This window comes from Salvelinus sp. IW2-2015, unplaced genomic scaffold (assembly GCF_002910315.2).
Source record: "Salvelinus sp. IW2-2015 unplaced genomic scaffold, ASM291031v2 Un_scaffold2680, whole genome shotgun sequence".
NCBI classification, from domain to species: domain Eukaryota; kingdom Metazoa; phylum Chordata; class Actinopteri; order Salmoniformes; family Salmonidae; genus Salvelinus; species Salvelinus sp. IW2-2015.
Genome location: NW_019943986.1, coordinates 23,149 through 35,196, shown reverse-complemented (window position 1 = coordinate 35,196; position 12,048 = coordinate 23,149). Strand labels below are relative to the sequence as shown.

Genomic DNA, 12,048 nt, shown 5'->3' with positions numbered 1-12,048 from the left:
AGTAAAGTTCTCTCTCTCTCTCAACGTGGAATAGGTGTTGAATTGACGTCTGTGCCCAGTGGGAGGGGTTAGAGGGAGAGAGTCAAAGTGAAATAGCAAGAAAAGAGAAAGACAGTGAGTTTGTTTATTTGCTGAGGCAGAAGTGATCACTTCCTCACCATGCTAGGAGTGAGGTATGTAATGATTTTTCATAATTTCTTATCAAACAGAATATAAACACAAATATAATATGTAAGCTCATCTCCCTGCATTTATACAGCACTGAGTGATATTAAAACAAGCAACACATTTTAAGTGACGACCTTATGCAACGATCGTGATTCACAGTTTCCTTCTTGGGATATGTGGTGTAATTTTCTTCTTCCTCAATGGATGTGATTGTGTGAAATGAACCCAGCATTTGTTAATAAGGGCTGATATTATAATATATGTACTGTAAGTCTGAACAGATATTCACATGCATCTCTCACCCTTGTTCTTTCTTTCTGTTTGTCTGACTGTTTCTCTCTCTATTTGTTCATATTATTGATTCTCTCTTTTTCTTCATACTTTCCTTCTCTCTCGGTGTCTCTTTGTTAATCTTCTTGTTCTCCTCTTTGACTGTGTCCCATCTTTCTCTCTGTATCTCTCCCACTTTTTGCCCCCCCTTCTCTCTCGCTTTCTGTTACGGGATTTTTGTGTTTAATGACTAAAATATGTATACCTTTGACTTAGACGTTACTGTATGAATGAAACTTATTATAATTATTAGTCTGAGTGTAATATGTTCCTTATTAGAAAGAATGGAGTTATCTTCAGACAGGCTGGAATGCTGTGTTCCTTACAGGACATTTTGTCTCTACCCAGGGAGGGGAAAGACCTTGAGTTGGTTGTAGATAGTTGAACAGGTGGCAGACAGTAATGAGAACTCGAACTGTATTGCCATTGTATCCGAGAGGAGGTTGGACATTAAAACCTATGACATCATTTTATTATATAACCTGATGTAAATTGTACTATGATTCAGTACTCTCGAGAATAAACGCTATTGATTGATTGATTTTAAGACTGGTTTTCTGTCCATTTGGCTGATAATTATCTTACAAATTCTTATTTATGGGCAGAATGTTTTAATTGAATTGGTTGATAAACAGGAATCAAAATTCCTTTAACACTTTCTCTCCCTTCTCTCCTCCTCTCTCTCTTTCCGTCTTCGTCCTCTCCCCCCTTTCTATCTTCATCCCCCCTATTTCTGTCTTTGTCCTCTCCCCCCTCTCTTTCTTTCTGTCCTCTACCCCTCTCTCTTTCTGTCTTCATCCTCTCCCCCTTTCTCTTCATCCCCCCCTCTTTCTGTCTTCGTCTTTCTCCCCCCCACTCTCTTTCTGTCTTTGTCCTCCCCCGTTTCTGTCTTCGTCCTCTCCCCACTCTCTTTTTGTCTTCGTCCTCTCCCCCCTCTGTTTCTGTCTTCGTCCTCTCCCCCCACTCTCTTTCTGTCTTTGTCCTCCCCCGTTTCTGTCTTCGTCCTCTCCCCACTCTCTTTCTGTCTTCGTCCTCTCCCCCCTCTGTTTCTGTCTTCGTCCTCTTCCCCTCTCTCTCTTCTGTCTTCGTCCTCTCCCCCCTCTGTTTCTGTCTTCGTCCTCTCCCCCTCTGTTTCTGTCTTCGTCCTCTCCCCTCTCTCTCTTTCTGTCTTCGTCCTCTCCCCCCTCTGTTTCTGTCTTCGTCCTCTCCCAGCCTCTGTCTGTTCCTCCTGCCCCTCTGTGCCATCTCGATGCTCTCGGGGTGGGTGGAGTCTCCAGGCTATCCCCGTGGTTACCCACCTGATGCCAGTCTGAACTGGAGCAGGTGTGCCCCTCCCGGCCACACCCTCGCCCTCAGGCTGACACACCTGGACATGGAGGACAGTGATGGCTGCGAGAACGACGCCCTGGAGGTCAGTGTGAAGGGTTAAAGGCAATTATTTATATATACACTATATGACTGATAGGAGATGTTGTTTTGAAGCCTCCATCTTGGCACTCCCCCACCAGTGTAAAAATTGTTTTGGAAGCTATAGAAATGCATTTATTAATTTCTACATTTGTTTTTGCCATGCTTATTATATTGCAGTCAACTTAATGCATACTTTTAAATTATATTATGTGAACTAAACATAAAAATAAAACATTTTCCTTAAAGCATACTTAAATACATTTTGTCCTTGAAACACCGTAGAATTCTATTCATTCATATGGAGGACTGCTTCTTCTGGGGAGTGCAATTATGGCCGACTGGTAGCTTCAAATCCTCTCATTGGCCAATACATAGCATGAACAATCCATTGGTTAAAGTCAGGTGTCACTGACTCAAGGATGACACTTTTACTGTAATGTAACATACTTTGAGATATGGCAAAAAGTAATCTATTATTACTGTTATTGGGGTGGGAATGGGAGGGATATTAGATGTCACAATTAGTAATCCTAAGGTGTCCATGTGTTTTTTAAAGAGTTATCTCCTCTCATCCCTCTGTTAGATCTTTGCAGATGGAAAGCACATAGCCCTTCAATGTGGTGAAATGTCGTTTGAGGACCTTGATTCTACAATCAATCCCTCACTCCTTTCCTCCGTGGAGGGCTGCCTCTCTCTCTCGTTCCGCTCTGACTACTCCAACACCAAGAGACACACTGGCTTCAGAGGCTTTTACATGCTGCAAGGTGAGGAGGAGAAAGGGAGCATTGTTTCATAAAGCATTGCTGTATTTCTCTTCGACTATGATGAAATTGTATTTTTTTGTTGTTGTTGCATTACCTCATGTAACCAATGAACTTAGTCAGACATATGTTGTCTTCTAACAGACTTTGATGAGTGTGAGGAGGACCCAGATAACGGATGTACCCAGTTCTGCCACAACTACATTGGAGGRTACCTCTGCTCCTGTCGCCTTGGTTACCACCTGGACACAGACGGACACACCTGCACAGGTATAGAGAGACAGAGACGAGGGATAGAGGGAGATAGAGACCGAGAGAGAGAAAGAGAGAGAAAGAGAGACAGACGAGAGAGCGAGAGAACACTGTATATATACATAATATGACATTTGTAATGTCTTTATTCTTTTGGAACTTCTATGGGTGTAATGCTTACTGTTCATTTTTATTGTTAATTTCAATAAACTTTTGTTTATRATCTACTTCACTTGCTTTGGCAATGTTAACATATGTTTCCCATGCCAATAAAGCCCCTTGAATWGAGAGAGAGAGACAGAGAGACAGAGAGACGGGAAGGGACGGGGAAAGAGGAAGTGAAAGACAGAATGAGCAGAGGAGAGCAAGAAGGAGAAGCACTAAGGGGAAATGAAAACAAAGAGAGAATGATGAAGAATGAAGTATAATGATGATGCAAATTGTATTAATAACGACAAAGATGCGATGGCGTTACTACTTGTTGCTCGTACAGCTACCGACTTCATGATACAACACCATCCCTCTGATGATGATGATGATGACAATGAGGGTCATGTTATTGATCATACGTCTCTACCACAGTGAGTTGCACTGAGGACCTGTCCGGCTCGCTGCGTGGTGTGATATCCAGTCCGTCTCGGCCCGGCCCATATGCTGAGCATGCCCACTGCTCCTACATCCTGTCAGTAGAGGACAACCTGGAGCTGCTCCTACACTTCACTGGGGAGTTTGATGTGGAGCAGGGGCCAGACGGACAGTGTGTGGACACACTCATGGTGAGTAGCTGTAGCCTATAAATAGGGCCTAGAGTTTTTCTTAGGTCATGTGGTCAAGGAAAACTCTGCTGATTCTCACTATTACTATGTGTAAGTTCTGTGAAATTCCTACATTATGCTGTGCACCCTCCCATGAAGGTGACCAATCCCTTTCACAAGATTTGCACCTGACATACGCTGTGAAAGTAACCAGGAAGTGACTACCCCCTCAGCCTTGTAGTTTTTAAAACGTAGCGCAATGGTCTAGAGTAAAAACTTGATAAAAGGCATCTGGTAYRGGAAGTGGCCGTCACCTTCACAGTGAATAGGAGGACATTAAACCAATCAACTACATTTCAAGGTCACTGAATATGCTTCAACAACAATGTCCCCCTCTCACCTTGTAGTCTCACAGTATTTCTGATACAGTACATATCCTGTTTTCCCGGTACAACATATTCTGTTGTTTTCAGGTTGAGACTTCCGCTGGGACTCAGGGGCCATTCTGTGGCCGTGTGCCCCCCTCCCCTCCCCTCCGCACTGGGTCACACCACGCCCGCATTCTCTTCAACTCTGACGGACAGGGCTCCAACAATGGCTTCACTATCCACTACAGAACCACAAGTAAGGCTTTCTATAGGGTCATGTACGCTTTTAGGAAACTACTCATTATCCATTAAATAATATGCACATGATAACTGAAAAACGACAACTTTTATACATAAATAAAGCACATTTCTGGATTAAATCATGTAACATACATACCCTTTAGCAGATGCTTTTATTCTAAGTGACATTTCACGTGTGGATGGCGTTACAAGTGTAACGGATGTGAAATGGCTAGCTAGTTAGCGGGTACGCGCTACTAGCGTTTCAATCAGTTACGTCACTTGCTCTGAAACCTAGAAGTAGTGTTGCACCTTGCTCTGCAAGGGCCGCGGCTTTTGTGGAGCGATGGGTAACGACGCTTCGTGGGTGTCAGTTGTTGATGTGTGCAGAGGGTCCCTGGTTCGCGCCCGTGTCGGGGCGAGGGGACGTACTAAAGTTATACTGTTACATTGGTGCCGTGACCCGGATCACTGGCTGCTGCGGAAAAGGAGGAGGTCGAAAGGGGGGTGAGTGTAACGGATGTGAAATGGCTAGCTAGTTAGCGGGTACGCGCTACTAGCGTTTCAATCAGTTACGTCACTTGCTCTGAAACCTAGAAGTAGTGTTGCACCTTGCTCTGCAAGGGCCGCGGCTTTTGTGGAGCGATGGGTAACGACGCTTCGTGGGTGTCAGTTGTTGATGTGTGCAGAGGGTCCCTGGTTCGCGCCCGTGTCGGGGCGAGGGGACGTACTAAAGTTATACTGTTACATTGGTGCCGTGACCCGGATCACTGGCTGCTGCGGAAAAGGAGGAGGTCTGTCTCTTATACACATCTAGATGTGTATAAGAGACAGCTACTAGCGTTTCAATCAGTTACGTCACTTGCTCTGAAACCTAGAAGTAGTGTTGCACCTTGCTCTGCAAGGGCCGCGGCTTTTGTGGAGCGATGGGTAACGATGCTTCATGGGTGACTGTTGTTGATGTGTGCAGAGGGTGCCTGGTTCACGCGAGGGGACGAACTAAAGTTATATTGTTACACGGGCAACTTATTATGTGTATTTGTAAGCACATGTTTAACTCCTGAACTTATTTGGGCTTGTCATAACAAAGAGGTTGAATACTTATTGACTCAAGACATTTCAGCTTTTCATTTTTATTTTTAATTTGTATTTTCTAAAAACAACATTCCACTTTGACATTATGGAATATTGTGTGTAGATTAGTGACACGAAATCTAAATGTAATCAATTTTAAATTCATGCTGTAACACAACAAAATGTGGAAAAAGTCAAGGGGGTTGAATCCTTTCTGAAGGCACTGTATAATGGATCAAAATAAAGTGATGACTTAGGACTTGTTTCATTGCAGCAAAGACCTGCAGAGSGATTGTGACCTCCAACTCCACCTTAGCCCCACAGCAACCTAAATATCACCAAGGTGACACAGTCACAGTGACCTGCGACCTAGGCAGTGTTCTGAACACAGTGAGTAGGCTACAGTACTGTAAGTTCACAAGAGGCAATAAAAGGGTTCAGTTAGCTTTCATATTCAACCAAGAGCTTAGTTTAGTGCTGTAGAAGAACTGAAGACATTTTGACAATTTGAATGTTCTCAAAGATATGACATAATAGATTGTACACTACTAGATACGTGTGTTRTCTCTTCACAAAGGGTGACAAAGAGTATGAGTCGACATGCCAGAGGACAGGCGAGTGGAGTCCTGTGTACCGCTGTGAACGTGAGTGAGACGAGACCATCTCTACAATTGTATTTCATAGGATTAAAATAGCCAGCGATTAACACTCTTGATAGATGTAACGCAAAATGTTCTGGTGTAGAAAAATAGCAAAAGTTAAGTATGGATATACGTATGAGGGCCATTCTTGAATTAAGGGGACATTTGAGCTTGCCGCATTTCAAGCTTTCCTTTTGTGAAGGGCAGCCAGGAACTAGTTATGTAGAACTTTGTCTCCACTCTGCATTTAAGCAGCCCTTCACAGCTGATTCTGACTGGGCCAAAGAAATTACAAAAGCGATAGGTATGTTTCACTGGAGGACYGCTCATAATAATGGCTGGAATGGAGCAAATGGAATGACATCAAACACATGGAAACCATGGAAACCATATGTTTGATGTATTTGATACAATTCCATTTATTCCTCTCCAGCCATTACCACGAGCCTGTCCTCCCCAATTAGGGTGCCACCAACCTGCTGTGGTATGTTTATAGCCGTGGATATGCGCCCATTCTCCGGGGTTGAGAAGAATAGGGGGTTTCATCACCTTGTGAAAGTGCTCAAGCCTCATAACAAACTTCGCCCTCTCGTACCCATTTCAGCAAACAGGTGGTACCCGCTCTATATAAGCAAGCTAAAGCTGAAGTTGGCAATGAATTGGCCAATGCACCCTGTGTTGCACCTACTACAGATGGATGGACCACCAGGGCTACTTATGACATGTTCAAAACAACGGGAACTGGGAAATCTCCGACTTCCAACTTCAGTGTGTTCAAGACAACTGGGAACTCAAAAAAAKAAACAAGCTCCGACTGAGAAAAATCCAACCTGAAGTTCAGTGACGTCATGATTTGATCTAGTTTTTTCTTCAGTTGTCTTGAAAGCACCAAGAGAGCTACTTAATGGTGAGAGCCAATCACATTATCCCGGAGTGGGAAATGAGAAGTGCTACAGACGCCCCCTTTTTGAGAGTCACACAAGTGTGCATAAGAAAGCATTATAGCATAGGCCTACAGTGGTGGATAAAGTACTCAATTGTCATACTTGAGCAAAAGTAAAGATAACTTAATAGAAAATGACTCCAGTATAAGTGAAAGTCACCAAGTATATACTACTTGAGTAAAAGTCTAAAAGTATTTGGTTTTAAATATACTTCTGTATCAAAAGTAAATGGTATTGTTAAAATAAACTTAAGTATCAAAAGTAAAAATATAAATGATTTCAAATTCCTTATATTAAGCAAACCAGACGGGCACGATTTTCTTGTTTTTTAAATTTACCGATAGCCAGAGGCACACTCCAACACTCAGACATAATTTACAAACAAAGCATTTTTGCTTAGTTAGTCCGCCAGATCAGATGCAGTAGGGATTACCAGGGATTTTCATATTGATTTCACATGCATCTTGCACCTTATGTTAGTGTTGTTGTCGATGAGCAATCGTGTTTTCATTTAAGAAAATACAAAGTGTTTATATTCCTGATGGTGCTCTCATCTGCATTATATGACTCATGGTCATATATGGAATCAGGTATATTAACACCTTGTATTTTCTTAAATAAACAATAATTTACTACAGTAACTTTTGTAATTGAATTATTCCGCTTTAGCGGAAACCGAACCGTGACCTCAAAGCAACAATACCTACAGAACCTAGACTCATTCTAAATAAGATGATCTAAAATTGTCAATGACTGAGATAATACGTAATTATGATAACTAGGTCTATTTAACCTGAAGCGATAATTTGTCATGTTAGCTAGCTAGCTTTTTACTCACCGTCTTTGGTCAGCCACAATGTTTTGCCCATTTGTCTGTCAAAAGTAATTCCACTGAGCGCCTTTTGTCTGGTAAACTTGTTACACAGCTGCAACAATACTCATTCACGAGCTTGCCGGATCACTTTGATCTTTTGGATTTGGCAAGAGAATTAACCCACCCACTGAGTCATATCATATCTCAATAACCCAGCATCAATAACCCAGGATTAACAATCAAACCTAGCTCTTTTTAAAGAAATAAACCAAACTAAGTGACCCAATGCCTGCAACCCAGCAGTTGGGTCATCCAAACAACCCAGCATTTTWYGTATAGTGATTTTCAAGGTGGTAAAACATACATTACACTAGTAAAAACATTTCTTTACTAGCCTTCTTTGTTTTATTTATCTATATAYTATATGAAAATACTTTTGTTCACTGTATAGCATTAAAAAAATAATAGATAGATATCTCTGAATCCCCAACATGTCACTACACCTCTACATCCCCAGTGAGACAAGCCAATTTGTTAGCCCACAGTAGTTTCTAAAATGCAGACACATATTTTGTAATATAAGGACTTTTTTTAAATAACAAAGTCAAGGGACAGCATTTACCACTGCAATTCAAGAATGAATAAATACCATCCATGTTGATCATCCTTATGAACATTCTTGCTGATCTTGCTTTGAGTAATAATACCCTGGGCCTCGTTTCCCAGTTGTGATGTAATGTGAGCATTACGATGATCGTACCAGTTGTGATGTAATGTGAGCATTACGATGATCGTACCAGTTGTGATGTAATGTAAGCATTACGATGATCATACCAGTTGTGATGTAATGTAAGCATTACGATGATCATACCAGTTGTGATGTAATGTAATCATTACGGGATCATACCAGTTGTAGTAATGTAAAGCATTACGATGATCATACCAGTTGTGATGTAATGTAAGCATTACGATGATCATACCAGTTGTGATGTAATGTAAGCATTACGATGATCATACCAGTTGCATCATTATTTACGAGCCAACTTTGTAAGAGTGTTTCCCAAACAAGCACGTAGAGAGAACGTTCGCTAAGGGACAGGTCGAAATTTACTTGGGGGAGGGGTGGGCACAGAGGAGGGTACAGGGGAGGGTAGTGCGATTTTCCCCTTGGTTTACATTTGCTCCTATACTTGTAGTTTTCATATGAACAATGGCTTGATATTACCCTAATAAAGTTTAGAAACGTTTGTGGTTTGGTATGGTGTGGCTATCATTAAGCTTTAGTTACTGCAGGCCTATGATATGAAGGCAGTGCACCCCGGCGTTTCAACTGGCTCCTACAGTTGAACTTGAGGTGAGGAAGACTGTTTCAGGTCTACCAGAGTTACTCCTGTAATCTAACAATATAATGCTAGTCTTTACAAAATATTTGGATCGAAAATGATCGAATTACCCTCCTTCTGTACGTCTATATGTGTGTAGCAGACAGTAACCATCTGACATAAATAAATGCATGTCATGTTGTACCTATATATACATACAGTACCTAGCCTAAACATATTGATTCTATGTGTAGTGGAGATATTCTGTGAATAAATTGACTCGGAAGGTCAAAAAACATCAAACGATGCACCTTGGCTGCTCTACAAGTGGTCTGGATCACTTGCAGATGTGCAATGGTTTTTAAGAAGAACGTTACTAATGAAGGTTCTGAGAAATAGATCAGCTACTACAGATACATCTTACGATGGTTCTAACAATGATCTTAACGCTATGAAGGCTCTGGGAAACGATGTCCAGGACTGTTGCATTTTCATAAAGTTATTTTATCTTTTAAAGCAATTTGTTTTGGAATTTGTCAAACGTTGGTTTGCTCTGTATGTCTGGTTCACTCTAGCTGTGGATTGTGGAGAACCAGACACTTCTAGTGATGAGGCCCTTCAACTGGTGGACAAGGATCCAAGCACTCTGTTTCGTGACAATGTCCAGTTCAAGTGTGAATCCAAATACTACACACTGGAGGGAGACGGTTAGTCCATACAGTCTTTTTTTACCTACAACTGCAGCTGCCAGCTTTTTCTTTCACTTTTTATGTAAACCTCCTCCTTTCTTCCATCCCTCCTTCCCTGATCATTTCTATACAGTATCTTCAGTATACCTGCCCTATGCTTTCTGAGCCCGCTACACATGCCATCACTATCTACCCTACCTGTGCTCTTACCTCCCTTCTATTCCTACAGAGAAGTACATCTGTGATGCCAGTGGTACGTGGACATCGGTCAAGGGCCAAGAAAAGTTACCAAAGTGCATCGAAGGTATGCCTCACTATCATTTATCAGGTGTACGCAGTGTTGTGGAGTAATGAACTATATGTAGTTCAACTAGTATTTTAACTACATTTTGCAGTAGCTTGGTGGTAATTTAACTAAATTCAAATCTTGATAGTGTTTACAATATATATTTTTTTTTACCATGTAGCTGTGTAGCTAACTACTGGAAATACACAACTTTTTTAGTAAGATTTTTTTTTAGACCTGCTTAATTCTCACTTGAAACTTGTGTTTAATAGGCTTAATTACACATTCTGTTAACATGACTCCAGAGTAAGCTTTTCTTGCAATTTGTAGTTTATGACATTTCACATTTAGTTATGATCATTTTCCKCTAAGTTGTTTTTATGTAGTGAACTACTTTTCAAAGTAACTTTAGTTAAGTAAACTAAGGGTAACTTTCGTGTAGCTTACCTTCTTCCAGTGAGAAGTAATTTGTAGCTTGGTAAACTATATTTTCACAGTAGCTTCCCTAACACTGGGTCGATGACAGTACAGTATAACTGGAGTTACACTATCAATGATCCAGTGTATTGTTCTGGATTGTCTATCTTCTAGTGTGTGGGAAGACAGAAACAGATATTTCCAGCTTTGGAAGAATTTTGGGGGGCAGCCAGGCGAAGATGGGAGAGATACCCTGGCAGCTTCTCACTAAACAGCCCAAAAGAGGAGGAGCATCCCTGATCAATGACCGGTGGGCCATCACAGCAGCTCATGTAGTGGATGGCAACGAAGAAAGCAAGCTTACATTTTTCGGGGGGCTGATAGATGGGACAAAAGCAAAAGATACTGATCCTAARGTGGTTATCATGGTAACGGATAAGATTATCATTCACCCTGACTACATGAAGGGCATAGCTGGTGATGAACGCACAAACTACGACAACGACATAGCTCTCATCAGAATGTCTTCCAGGGTGAAGTTAGGGCCCAATGTTCTCCCCATATGCCTGCCTGAGGCTGATGGAGGATTCAAAGAGCATCAACAAGGCACTGTTTCAGGGTGGGGTGGGACAGAGAATAAACATGAAACCAAAATTTTGGATAAAAGCAAATTCTTGCTTCACACATCTGTGGGAAGATACCCCAAAATTATTTGTGAGGATACACCTGTGTTGTCTATTACCAAGCCAATGGTTTTCACTGAGAACATGTTCTGTGCAGGGGGTGATGGGACAGATAGCTGCAAGGGGGATAGTGGGGGTCCATTATTTCTCCCTATGCTGGGATTAGGGAACAAGAACAACAGAGGGCCATATCGTCTGAGAGGCATTGTGTCCTGGGGTTCCCTTTGTGAACTGGGAAAGGATTCTAAAAAGGGTTACTACACAAAAGTGGAGAATTACTTAGACTGGATCAAGAAGACCATAGAGAGAGAAGAGCAGGGGTAAAAACAGTAAAGAAGACTAAGAATAGTAAAACATACTAGTCAACTCCTAACCTCCATAATCATAATTGCATGCTAATTATTTCCAATACTTTCACTTTTTATAAAACCAGTCTGGTTCTATAAATGACTTGTGTTCTTTTAGTTCAGTGTTAAATGTAACTTCAGTATACAGACAATACCATCCTGTCATGTCTGAATAAAGTCTCTACTCTGTGGCAAAATCACAAAACATACTGCTGTGCCTTTTATTCATGGTTGTGAATAATGCTTCACAATGTAACCCTGATTGACAAACCCAAATAAAAACATGATTTGATAACTTGTCTGAATGTTTGTCTTCAATCAAACTCTCAATTAAATGTTGATACCCTATTTTCTCTCCTCCCCCATTTCTACTGTGCCTCTACGTCTTCATTGCTCGCTCTCTGTGGTTTTAGGCTCGGTTTCTGTATTTTATTTGTATTTGCAGTGGCGACCCGTCATTCAGGGCTGTTTTGAGTCCTTCCTGTCTAGCTTTTTTTTGTAGCCTGTTTTCAAATCAAATCAAATTGTATTATCACATGCGCAGAAT

At 41.4% G+C, this 12,048-nt stretch overlaps 1 protein-coding gene across 1 annotated transcript; it reads left to right on the top strand.

The window, feature by feature from the left end:
- The first annotated feature begins 67 nt into the window (after positions 1 to 67).
- Positions 68 to 11,791, top strand: LOC112074549 (complement C1s subcomponent). Its single transcript, XM_024141704.2, has 11 exons — positions 68 to 173; positions 1,711 to 1,909; positions 2,492 to 2,672; positions 2,814 to 2,939; positions 3,504 to 3,697; positions 4,150 to 4,300; positions 5,633 to 5,748; positions 5,936 to 6,002; positions 9,655 to 9,786; positions 9,998 to 10,072; positions 10,646 to 11,791. Exons 1-11 carry the CDS (start codon positions 160 to 162, stop codon positions 11,476 to 11,478), a joined length of 2,088 nt encoding a protein of 695 aa, XP_023997472.1. The 5' UTR covers positions 68 to 159; the 3' UTR covers positions 11,479 to 11,791.
- The last annotated feature ends 257 nt before the right edge of the window (positions 11,792 to 12,048 follow it).